Source organism: Xenia sp. Carnegie-2017, unplaced genomic scaffold (assembly GCF_021976095.1).
Source record: "Xenia sp. Carnegie-2017 unplaced genomic scaffold, XeniaSp_v1 HiC_scaffold_13, whole genome shotgun sequence".
NCBI lineage: Eukaryota > Metazoa > Cnidaria > Anthozoa > Malacalcyonacea > Xeniidae > Xenia > Xenia sp. Carnegie-2017.
This window is the reverse complement of record NW_025813436.1, coordinates 1,402,784-1,415,731: the sequence shown is the minus strand read 5'-3', so window position 1 is coordinate 1,415,731 and position 12,948 is coordinate 1,402,784. Positions and strand designations below refer to the sequence as shown.

Here is a 12,948-nt window from a genome sequence, read left to right as displayed (position 1 = left end):
AACCCCATTGTAAGCTTTCATTGCATTTAATCACTTAATTTTTATTCCTCCTGGTGCATTATTGTGCATGTTTTACTGTTAGAAGTTACTTCAAGAAAAACTTTCGTGCTTGTAACAAAATATATGTAGGCACGTAGCTCGCTGACAATACTTTATGTACTCGTGGGCTCAGCATAGAGATAGACATTGAAATTATCACAATTAATACGTCGGCTCCTAAAGTCTCTGTTCTTTTTGCATACACCCTGTAGAGGTGTAAAATAAAGTAAAATCTAGCTCCGCTTATAATGGAACAGGTTAGCTCGAATACTGGACAAAGTAATTACGGTATACAAATACAAGTTTTGATTACAAATTTCTTTGAGGCGATAAGAAAATAGCAAAAATATTTTCTACACTCAATTATTCGTCATTCAACACACATGGGGGAGGGGATCATGGAAAGTTCGGGGGACTGGAATCAAATTTCACATCACAGAACATTATTTTCTTGCGGAAACTGACGGACAAGCTTTGCTTCCTGATTTTCCTGAAAGCTGACTGAAAATCGTCCAAAACTGCAACTTTTTGCACCATTCATCCAATTCTATGTCAATTCTCAGAACAAAAACCGACATCAATGTTGTCAAAATCAATGTCGCAATAAAAGAGACACCCTCAAAAATGAATTTTGGCGCGAAAATCTTCCATACCATCAGATGACGACGATGTACGGCGGCCGCCGACATTGCTCCGAGAAGCTACAAATCAAATATGATGTAATTTGGATTTGAACGACAATAAACAAAACATGGAACTTACCCGAAGTGCTTTGCAAACTTGGTACAACGTGCAAACTCTGAAAAGATCGGAACGGAGCACCATCGGATTTTCATGGTAGACAAATTCCTCCAAAGGATTTTGATTCTCTGAAGCACTCGTTTTATTTCTGTACCTTCGTTTTCTAACAAACATGATCAGCGGCAACGCAACAACAAACAGCACCTCAGATGCTAATGTATTTAGTAATATAAGAAAGCCTATAAAGAAAGGGCAAAGTTTAGATGGCGGAGACCTGGAAACGAAGTTATCGTGTGGTATAAAAGAATGTGCCTCAGGCAATGACCTACAATCCTATCTACCAGACATCTGACTTTGTCGAATACGATACGTGTGAGGCAAACTTGGTAAACTGCCATCTTGGAAAGTGGCAAAACTGACGATATTTACGACCAAAATCTGCTCTTCTGCGTTGATATACAGTTGCAGAGTTGTTAGTCTAAGTTTGATTTTGAAAATGTTTTATATGCTTGGTTTGTTAAACTTTCTTCTAATTTGTTTTCGATTGAAAATTTCGCTTTCTGCCACCTTTTAAGATGGCGTCCTTCCTTTACCCACTTCACCCAATAACTTCACCTTAACATAGCAGTCAGACCTCAAGGGGACTGGGCTCTAAATCATTGGTCTTGGGGTCATGCTTTGTGCTGTCGGTTGGCCTCTTTAGGTAACCCCCAAAGAGGACGCTTTAACATCTTAAGCCGAGTAGAGTCAAAACAACATGAATATTGCAAAATGTGCTAAAACAGATGAAAAGATGCAAAGACTTCTCACAACAGCGGAAGTTCCTGTATTTAAGTACATACACTAAGCGCGCAAAACACGACACACTGACACTCGTCACTGCCATCATTAACAACACTGATGCGAAATATCCTTTGCTGGCATTTTATGAGAAACTTTAGGTTGTTTTAAAACTGCGGTGATCATCGAACGAGTCGACGCACATTAAATTATGGGCTTGCGACAAGAGCTTTATACTGGAGTTATATAACACCTATATCAAGCCAAAATTATAAAAATAGTCTCTTTCACTCACCGGGCAAAAGAAGATTTTTCATATCACCGGGCAGGCCAACGAAAGCCGCCTCGAATCTTATGGACGGAATCGTGGCTTGATGTCCAGAGGCATAGAAATTATACGAAGACAGTTGACTCCAAGTCAATACCGAAAATAGCAAAGAACCTGAAACGAAAATCAATTGTTTAAAATCATTTACAGATACATAACAATCTTTTCGTACTAACCGAACGACATTGCTTTTCCATCGGATGCTTCAAGAGCCGCCTTTTTGTCGAACTCCAGTAATAAATACATTTCAAGGATCATCAACGTCACACTGGGTCCCAGGCCATCCCCGAGCACGAGCGCCGACGGTAATGCAACGCAGACGAGCACAATCAGCAGTGCTGACGAGTAAACCGTACCTAACCCATAGACATTAGGCGACTCGGAAGTTTCACTGAAGTCGCTTAATTCCCTGCGCAAATGTTTGAAAATTTCCACAATCGATTTTAAAAGTGACCGACTGTAAAGTATCGACTCTTTCCTCAAATGGCACGGTAAAACAAAGAACGCTGTGATTGGTTTGTAAACAATACAACACAGGACAAGAAAACAACAACTATAAAGAATACAAGGGGCGAGAATTTGATGAATGAACAAAATAAGAAAATTTTGATCCATTAATGATGGAGGAACATACTGCAAGAGCCAATGAACGCAACCGAAAAAGGCGCCAAACGGCAACGCGCACTTCAACGCAAAACTAGAGAACGAAAATTCATATAAATTACTACTGGCTTTGAGCCAAAAAATCAGGACGCCTGGAACAAGAAGAAATAATCCGACGCTTGCAAGTAAACGGTAGCCATTTTGTTGCAAATTTTGTATTGGTTCGGGTACACAATTCACTTGCTCTTCGCGACAAGGCCAAAACAATGAGCCCAACCGTACTACAACCATGAGACTAAACAAACATCCCAGTTGACGTTTTGTCTCCATGGGAACCATTTGAAATAAGCCAAGCTTCTTCATATAATTTTTCTTTTGTTCTTTGAGGTTTTTCGTTTTGCCCAATTCATATTTTACATTTTCCAGTAAACAGTTTGTCCCGCAAATAAATAGTACGGTTTGTATTAGAAAGAGCAAAATTTTATCTTCGTTCACAACGTAAGAGTTGGAAAAGTGGCCCAGAAACTGAAGAGTGAATACGAAAATCACGAGGAGCCCTTCCTTCGTGAGCAGTTTAAAATTGTCTCTGATATAGGCGAGAAAATATGAATAAAGTAACAATCCACATGACAAGACATAAATAATGCAAAATATCCAGACGAATTTATATGAAAATGTGTATGCGGCCATAACTACGGAAATCAATGAAAGAAAACCATACTGGAACAGATACGTCAAAGTTTTATCATGTAAGATAAATTTCGGTTCTAAAGAGAATAGAAAACCGGAAAAACAAGTTATGGATACGGAAAAAATACCAGTTTGAATAACAGGAAGGTCGAACTTTGCCCAAACCGTGCGACAGAGTTCCCTGACATCTTTTAAGTAAGTCAGATAAGCGTTTTCTTTTGCTAGTGCTGAATTGATCGAAAAATTGTTCCTATCGACCATCTTAGCACTAGAGAAGTTTAATTGGCGGAATAAGGATTCCGTTATTTCTTTTAGAGCACCTGACGAAATATCGCTTGACAACAACGAGTATTCTTTTAAATAACGTTGAACTTGTAAAACGTTCAAGCGGAGTGCTTCCACACGGGAAAAATCATCATTCGCAACGCTTGAATTTTTTAAATCATCAAAAAGACTGGGCACTACGATACCCAGATTGGAAAAAGGTATAGGTGACCCAAGAAGCAATGACAACGTCGGAACGATGTCCGTCTGAAATATGACGTCTTCGTAGTGCGCGCGACTGAAGATTGGCATGGGACTGTACACGAATAGACCAGCTTGAATTTCGTTGTCACTGTCACCACCGTGGTCACCTGTCCTAGTCATACCATGATCACCGAACACCATCAAGATGGTATCATTGTCCAAAGAATCTATCACCGACCTGTGTGTTTGATGATTACAGATCATCGTTAGTAAGGACACGCTTGTATGCGGGATTTTACACTCAAACAAGCGCAAATAATTTCACTTTACTAAGATGTAAATATGTATATAGCAGGCTCATATTTTTGTACTATAAATTGCATTATGAATGCTTGAAGGCATAATCAATCTATACTACAAAATTCTGAGGGAATCGATTTTAAAAGGTCGGCGGTTAGCTTAATAAATGTGGAAAACAAGAGCCTGCAATGATATTCACATGTATCTTAGTTAACTACATGTACGTATCTCGCAGGAAATTTTTCGAAAATATGAAGTAGATTTAAGATACAGTTCATTTGATTAAGTATACACAAGATGTTTCTCACTTCATGTATACACAGATGTTTCGCAAATTTATACCAGCACTAAGCGTGCTCAACTTAATATCTCATACAGTTTAGGAATTCACAGGCAAACGCTGGCTTTTTGCAATAGTTGTTATCGAAAATATTTCGCAGGAAACATTAATTTTTCAAATTTGCCGCCAGCAAGTGCAATACTCGATCCAGGCCTTTGATAATGATCACATAGAAGCAAGGTCAAATATTCAACAAGGGCGCTTTCTGATATGTATTTCGAGTGGATATCATAAAAATAATAAAGTGGAAAAGAAATAAGGTACTTTGCCAGAATACCGCTTTTTCAACTTTGATGCAAAGCTTTATTGTAACGTCACACTTACACTAAACTTTTCAAATCAAAAGAACATCGATAATCCACGGTCTATAAAACACTACGTAAAGATTCTCAGGACAGAATTTAAACGAGATAAAAATCTCATTTATGCAATCTCAAAGAGTCATGAAGGGGGGGGCTTAGTTCACCCCAACTTGAAATAGAATATCAACATAATAGGCTGAGCCCACCCCACAAAAGCCCCGCTCCAAAACACCACTAAACGATCCTACATCGCCTCAAAAGTGTTAGGGGTATATTTCAAGGATTGTTTACCTTAACACATCGTTCATTTGCGTCAATTTTTCAGCCATTGCCTGATGATATGGACCGTATCTATGACCACAATGGTCAACTCCCAAGAAGTGTGCAATGACAACATCCCAATCTGGCCGCTTTATCTCGGGTATTAAATGAGATATGATACCATTATCAACCGTGTGCAAATCTTTCACGTTGAATGGAGGATAAGGATATTGTCTTGAAAAACCACCTAAAATACAGTGACTAATAAGCCCTTATCAACAAAGCTCGGGGTCTCAACAGAGAAATTTCGTACCGAAGTGAGATGTCCACATTATATGTTTGTAAATGCAGATCGTCCAGGTTGGTATAGTCCTGAGAAGGACTTTTTTTGTTGTTGTTGACTGACGTTTCGACAACCTTAGCGGTAGTCATCTTCAGAGTCAAATGAGGAGTAAACGTCAGGTTAGCCGTATTTGTTATCTGGTTCTTACGTCATTGTACTGTGTGTACAGGAAATGTGTATTGTCATTGACAATAAAACATTTCCGTCAACAACAACAAAAAAAGTCCTTCTCAGGACTATACCAACCTGGACGATCTGCATTTACAAACATGTAACGATACTCCCGGGTTCAAACCATTTACTTTATGTCCACATTATATTTCTCCGTTATGACCCAGCGAGCTAGGTTAATAAAAAATTTATTATGTGGTATTATATGACATGAGAATCTGAAACGAAGCTTTCTTTCTTTTCTCCAAGCTATTTTACCACAGTTCACTTTCTCTTTCCTCTAGTTTTTGTCAGTAAAAAATAAATTGCTTGAAATTGTGATGTCTACCTTAAAAAACTCACTTTCCAAGTGCTCATCTTTCGACCCATATAATCGTACGTGGGTTTTTTGCTTCGCACTTTAGCATTTTACAAAAACTTTTGCTGTTTGCTTTAGGAAATTGCATAAATTTTTCACTTAAAGTACCTATAATGGACGGTAGATTTTTTTAAAAAACCGAACCAAAACCGAACGTTTTCTCTTCTAAAAATACCAAAACAAAGATAAAATTTCTGGAACAATCACAGCTCTAAAGTCATTTACAAAATCATAGTTGTTTTGGCTGGAAATTAGGATATTGCATATTATTGTTTGAAATAAGCATGTTTTGGTTAGCTACTAGTATTATAAAACACCGTATTATGTTATGAAAATTTCGCACATTTTGTTTCCTCGCCTTATTCAAACCTTGGCTTATAAAACTGTGAAGTAAATTCTTCAAGTGTCTTTGACAATTATGTCCTACAAATGTCTGCAAATCTTTTCAGTCAATAACGTTGCCAGCCTGCAAGTTTTGGTCATGCTATGTAAATTTCTAATCATTAACATTATTCATCTCTTTAGAAATCTATTGCTTCTACTGTGATCGAACAGCAAACTTAACATAGTGGGGTAAAATATACGGGTTGGCTATACCACTTAGTTGTCAAAATGCCAGTCTTTTTTCTGTCTGTTTTTTTACCTGGGAAAAGACCCATCCATGTTTCATCTCCAATAAAAACTGTCGTTTTTCCAAGATTTTTCAGTTGTGTTATGACATTATCCTCGCGAATCTCAGAACTGGCAAAGTTGCCTCCAACATCAATAAATGTCGGTAAACCACCTATTTTTTCAAGTAAAAAGAAATTTTGAAAATAAATCATGATGTTGGTCTCAGCAATTCCACATCAATAAATTGGAGAACATAAAGACTGCAGTTTTAAAATAAAAGCACTTTCTGTAAAGACACTAAACTAGATATAATCAATCAGGTTTCAATACATCACTCCTGCAGATGACACTAGACTGGAGTATATAATGACTCAAGTTTTAACATAAGTCACTCCTGATGAAGACACTAGACTGGAGTATATAATGACTCAAGTTTTAACATAAGTCACTCCTGATGAAGACACTAGACTGGAGTATACAATGACTCAAGTTTTAACATAAGTCACTCCTGATGAAGACACTAGACTGGAGTATATAATGACTCAAGTTTCAACATAAGTCACTCCTGATGAAGACACTAGACTGGAGTATATAATGACTCAAGTTTTAACATAAGTCACTCCTGATGAAGACACCAGACTGGAGTATATAATGACTCAAGTTTCAATATGAGTCACTCCACATGAAGACACTTGACTGGAGTATATAATGACTCAAGTTTCAACATAAGTCACTCCAGATGAAGACACTAGACTGGAGTATATAATGACTCAAGTTTTAACATAAGTCACTCCTGATGAAGACACTAGACTGGAGTATATAATGACTCAAGTTTTAACATAAGTCACTCCTGATGAAGACACTAGACTGGAGTATATAATGACTCAAGTTTCAACATAAGTCACTCCAGATGAAGACACTAGACTGGAGTGTATAATGACTCAAGTTTTAACATAAGTCACTCCAGATGAAGACACTAGACTGGAGTACATAATGACTCAAGTTTCAATATAAGTCACTCCTGATGAAGACACTAGACTGGAGTATATAATGACTCAAGTTTCAACATAAGTCACTCCTGATGAAGACACTAGACTGGAGTATATAATGACTCAAGTTTCAACATAAGTCACTCCTGATGAAGACACTAGACTGGAGTACATAATTACTCAAGTTTCAATATAAGTCACTCCTGATGAAGACACTAGACTGGAGTATATAATGACTCAAGTTTCAACATAAGTCACTCCAGATGAAGACACTAGACTGGAGTATATAATGACTCAAGTTTCAACATAAGTCACTCCTGATGAAGACACTAGACTGGAGTACATAATGACTCAAGTTTCAATATAAATCACTCCTGATGAAGACACTAGACTGGAGTATATAATGACTCAAGTTTCAACATAAGTCACTCCAGATGAAGACACTAGACTGGAGTATATAATGACTCAAGTTTCAACATAAGTCACTCCTGATGAAGACACTACACTAGAGTATGTAAGCGCTCAAGTTTCAGCATGGCAACATCAGATGATTCATGATCTCTGATACATGCTTTGCCTTACTAAGTTGAGTTTGTTGCTAACTGAAGAAATACTAGTAGCAATGATATGGTAAACTTGATCCCAAATTATCTCAAAATACCTGTAGTAATTCCTTTGATTCTTTGCATTGTAGTAGTTGGTGGATCTGCAACAAACTTCCACTTACGTCCATTTTTGGGCATGTCCTTTAAAACTTCATGTATGACTTTGAGCTTGTTTTGAAAACTTAACTCATCTTTTGCTTCTAAGGTTTCATCATACACCATAAAATCATATCTCAATGCATCAATTAGGAGAAGAACTGCCCGTTTAAAACGGATTTCATCCAACAGTGGTCATCTTTTGCTTCGCGATTCAACCCAATAAAAATTTCTTCATCTTTACATGTGCTGTTTTTGGGCACCACTATGCGGTTTAAGAGGAATCCACGAGTGAATACATATATTCCGAAGAAGTATAATAACGTTTGAGCGATCAGAATAAAGAATACGTTTCGTCCATGAGAAGAATTTCCCATTTATTTTCTCTATCTCTGGCGAGAGAATGATAAAGTGTTCTCATGAGCAATACTTCATGTAAAACTAAATACTACAGAGTATTTCTGTCAGTTTAATTTAAGAGAGACGTGTATGAATTCTTTCTATCACTAAATGTAAGATTTCTGAGCCAATCAACAAGGACAACCTACTTAAGTATTTATATTATCATAATGGAAGTACATTGGGGAAGATTTAAAGAGATCTAAAAACTAAAATACAAGCTCTCATTTCATTCGAGGTGTTTATTGGATCGTTGAGTAAAATAGTAAAGAGAGGTCGATGAATGAAGACTGGAACTAGTCATATTTGTAAAATCTGTAAACAAAATGTCGTCGAAGTCATCCAAATCCAAATTTATTTTTGCATTGATTGTGATGATCATTGGTCTCTTGATCCTAAATCTTAGGTACAGCAAAAATATTATTATCACTTTAAATCGTGCGTAGAACAATTGATATTGAATATGATGGATCATTGATTTTTTCTAGTTTGAATGTAGACCTGTCAAAATTAGTAAGTTTTGCTTTGGCGAGCAACACAAAAGCACTCCGTGGCGGAAATCAAACGGAAGGTTTTGTTGTTTTTTCATTGTTTTTTTAAGATAGTTTCCGTAGTAAATTTTCTGTAAAAATAAAAAATGGTTGTATTCGAAGATATCAGACACGTAAATATTAATGAGACAATTTTCCAATTCAGATTGCAGTAAAGTTGTGTTGCTAGAGGAATGCCAAAACTGTTTGAAGTATCAGCTGGTAAGCGTAATATCTACTTATTTAATGTTTCACCTACGTGTTATTATTTCATAATAATACACACTGACTCTGTTTTAAAGGAAAGTCCTAGCAAATATCCTGAATGCCAGGAGTCTGGACAAAGGCAAAAAAACCGATGTGAAACAACTGGTGAAGAGTTTTATTCAAGGTAATGAATCAACAGTAGGCAATATGAGTTGTCTTAACATCTCACTAATATAGTTTTAAATATGAATCAAAACTGTAGCTGTCGTACTAATGAAGAAAGAAAGTTCTGGATTTTTCAGGTTTGTGATACTATGAAATACATCCCATTTTTAGCCAATGTCATTGTGGGCTCAAGCAAGTGTGGGGAAACTTCATTGGTTGGTAGATTTCCCTAAAGACTCTTTTCAAGTCAAGAATAATAAGTTCCTCGAAAGAACTTAAACAAGCCTAGACCTTAACAGAACTTCCACTCTAGCAGGAATTGGGCTATACTACACCTAATACCACACTTAAAATTCATTTGAATAAAATCATATGTATTTTCTCTAAATTATAGATCACTGCACTCATCTTGGGTCTTTTATCAAGTTCAGTTGTGTGGTGCAGGTCGAGACACCTTGATGAACATGTACTTGGCAAAATTAGGCAACAAATAAATGGTGATACCTAAGCTTTGTTGACCAAGTAATTCAACCTTTCACCCAGGCTCAGCCCTTACCAGGATCTTAATGCTTCAGGCCTTCAGTGAGGTAGGAGCATCAAAGTAAAGAGCCTGGGTACAAGTTTGCAAGGAATTATGGATGTCAACATCCAGTCATTAATATTTTTGCAGTGTGAACATTTTAGTTTCGATGAGCTGCTTGTATAAAAAAATGAAAACATTTTATAAATTGACCATCTAATGGCCATTACGTCTATACATCTTTACAACTTCACCAAAACTTTGTAAGTAACAAATGTTGAAAAGCCAAGCCAAAAAATTAGCATTTAAAAAGCAATCATTGTAAGGTTTTATGGAAAAACTAAAGTCCTAAGTATAAAGGAGATACACTATTTTTTATTTGTTCCACGTGATCAGCATATTGTCATATTGACGTACTTTGGCAATTAACGCATGCAACATTGCTGTTATCATGATCTTTACACGACTGATGCACGACAATTCCCGATTTATCATGCATCGCGAGTGATCGCCGACTGATCTCTATTTTCAACGAATAGTTTAATCTCGAGTCTTGCGCCACCTGCATCGTGCTACGCGATAAAATGTATGCCTGTACTCTCTATTCATCGCAGCCATTATGAATGGATTGATGGCCGAATTAATCGTCGCCATTAATACACCACCAACGTAAGCGTGCGAGTTGAGTCCGTTAGTGGACAAATCCACAATGACTATCACGAAAAGCGGTAAATAGCATATCATAAAAGCAGCCAAAATAGCGCCGACCAATTTAGCGGCACGAGTTTCTTTGATAAAGTCCACGCGCTTAGAGCCATGAAACCTTGCTGCGTCCGCTACTATGACTTTTGTATGACGTCGTGCTGTCGTAAGTATTCTCCAATAGGCCACGCCCATCAGAGAAAACGGTGTGCCGGCGAGACACAAAAACGCCAAAGTGTAATTCCACGACAAATTTGCCCGCACTTGACAGTACAGTGTTTCGTCCGTTTTGCGCACGTTCGGCAAACGTCCCCAACCAAAGTACGGAAGGAAGCCGAAAACGAACGCGAACAGCCACGCGAGGATAATCTTCCAACACACGTGACGTTTTGTGACGTCAGACTTCAAGGGATACAAAATCACGCGATATCTGTCAAACGAATTTAAGGCGAGATTTCCGATCGCCACTCCCATAAGACTCACCGTAATCGAGATGGAAAACTGACAATAAATTACCCCTGTGGGCACCTGAGGACCATACAGGTTAGCCAGGAGCAATGATGGTATGCATACCAAAGCGATCAGCAAATCCCCGACGGACATGCTCACGATGAAAGAATTCGTAACGGTGTGAAGTTTGGAATTGATGCAAAAAGATGCAACCGCAAGATAATTGCCACAAAAAACCGCTACATTTGTGAAAGCCATGAATGTGCCGATGGTTATTCGGCGAAGTCGAGCCGCTTCCTCACTTCCCGTGACGTTCATTTCAAATCATACGACGCAAATTATTCGGAAAACGTCCGCGCATGCTTCGGGCTTGTAAACTACTTCCAAGTTGACGTTTTTCAACGAAGAGGTATTCCGTCAATCTAAAATTCGTGTTCCTAGGAAGATAAGACCATACAGATGATAAATGGGGTGTATGAGAAAGGAGACATTTAGAAATTATATTGAACTTTCAATCAGGAGGGGGCGAAACAAGAACGCTATTAAGGGGTTGGGTGGAGGTGAATGTTGAAATATTCAGCTCTGCCATATTGATTTCTTTTGAAAGCGATTTTAATTTAAAAAGAAATCATCAGGGCAAAGCAGAACAGGTGAATATTCATCACACAACCCCACACACACACATACACACACAAAATTAGCGTTCAAGTTTAACCCCTGCTTCCAATTTCCGATGACTATGCCAATTCTAATAGTGCATTACTGCACGTGTTTTGCTGTCAGACGTTCTTTTAAATATCCGGGAGCAGAAAAGCTTTTGCGGAACAAAGATGTATGCTCGTACTAGAAAATACTTTGTGAACTGTGGGCTTAGCAAAGTGATATGCATTGAAATTATCCCAATAGTTTCTAAACGTCTTCCTTCTTTGATACATCTTGAAAAATTAGTTTAAACGACTTTTCCATTCGCTGTTCTAGGATCGACTTTTCTTGTGTCTTATATAAACACATTTAATAGAAAGCCCCAATTTTTAGTCGGACGCCTTTTTTTGTTTTACTTGTATGTTTTAAAGTTTCGCAACAGGCGGCGTTACTAACGCGCGCACACAACAACTCTAACGAGCAAGATATACAGCAAATATTGCTAGAGTAGCAGAGATTACCAACGAGGGATCTATCGTTCTAAAATAAGTACACAAATAAATAAAAACACTAAATTGTAGTAACCAGAAAACGTATAGCTTCAAACGAACGTTAAGTTGTTTGGAACTGTCCATCACTTAAAGGCGCGGAAAATCCCTAATCAAACGATAAATACAAGCGATCTGCTGGGCTTCTTCAACGAACTATCAATTTGCTAAGTGGTTTTGCTTTGTGATGCCGCACGAAAAATGTTAAATAACAAATATATGATATTAGGAATGAGCACTATGAATTACCTTCTATCACCAAGAACTTGCCCATAAACTCTATACAGCTATGTGACATTCATATAATCATCTGACAACCAGAATTTTACAGGAAAGTACATCGTTGTCTGGATTGATGTGTTAAAACGCTCTATGAAATCTGCTGAATGAAAACACGTCAAGACAGTGTGCGACCCGGAGCTTTCAATTGAACTGTTTCGTCATCATCTCACTCGAAAACTTAATGAAAACAGGTTTCGTCTTCTTGCAATACGTGCGCAGGTGTACAAATGACAGCAGTAATTTTATTGCATTACGCTAATAGCATCAAAATTAAAATGTTTGAAAACAAGGAAATCGAACGAAATTTCGTTTTCCCAGGAAAAACAACCACCAACGTGCCGGGATTCAAGAATGCAGAGAAACGAGCTCCAAAGTGATCGCTTTGACAAGTCGTGCTTGCTCCGAATGAAACAATACTTTTGGACTTAAATTATACATGTAAATTGTCTGCGTGGCTTTCCATCAGAACGAAAGCCA

General features: G+C 37.7%; 3 protein-coding genes across 3 annotated transcripts; 1 reads left to right on the top strand and 2 right to left on the bottom strand.

Annotated features, from left to right (window-relative positions):
• Positions 1-10: 10 nt before the first annotated feature.
• Positions 11-8,631, bottom strand: LOC124448040 (GPI ethanolamine phosphate transferase 3-like). The gene is given in 8 exon segments (XM_046999057.1): positions 11-740; positions 802-1,019; positions 1,856-2,002; positions 2,065-3,887; positions 4,883-5,099; positions 6,368-6,508; positions 7,987-8,220; positions 8,223-8,631. Coding segments are annotated over 8 exon segments (3,219 nt in total). The 5' UTR covers positions 8,404-8,631; the 3' UTR covers positions 11-482.
• Positions 8,607-10,209, top strand: LOC124448074 (protein JTB-like). Its single transcript, XM_046999095.1, has 6 exons — positions 8,607-8,831; positions 8,914-8,996; positions 9,122-9,177; positions 9,258-9,346; positions 9,425-9,464; positions 9,722-10,209. The coding sequence occupies exons 1-6, from the start codon at positions 8,752-8,754 to the stop codon at positions 9,833-9,835; spliced, it is 462 nt and encodes a 153-aa protein (XP_046855051.1). The 5' UTR covers positions 8,607-8,751; the 3' UTR covers positions 9,836-10,209.
• On the bottom strand, positions 10,031-12,943 carry LOC124448047 (histamine H2 receptor-like). The gene is made up of 2 exons (XM_046999070.1): positions 12,439-12,943; positions 10,031-11,436 (listed from the first exon to the last, which is right to left on the bottom strand). The coding sequence occupies exon 2, from the start codon at positions 11,315-11,317 to the stop codon at positions 10,388-10,390; it is 930 nt and encodes a 309-aa protein (XP_046855026.1). The 5' UTR covers positions 11,318-11,436; positions 12,439-12,943; the 3' UTR covers positions 10,031-10,387.
• Between the last annotated feature and the right edge of the window lie 5 nt (positions 12,944-12,948).

Coding starts and splice junctions, on each gene's coding strand:
- LOC124448047 (XM_046999070.1), bottom strand. CDS start 11,317: ATGAACGTCACGGGAAGTGAGGAAGCGGCTCGACTTCGCCGAATAACC.
- LOC124448074 (XM_046999095.1), top strand. CDS start 8,752: ATGTCGTCGAAGTCATCCAAATCCAAATTTATTTTTGCATTGATTGTG. Junction 8,832..8,913: donor CTCTTGATCCTAAATCTTAG/GTACAGCAAAAA, acceptor GATTTTTTCTAG/TTTGAATGTAGACCTGTCAA. Junction 9,465..9,721: donor GAAAGTTCTGGATTTTTCAG/GTTTGTGATACT, acceptor TCTAAATTATAG/ATCACTGCACTCATCTTGGG.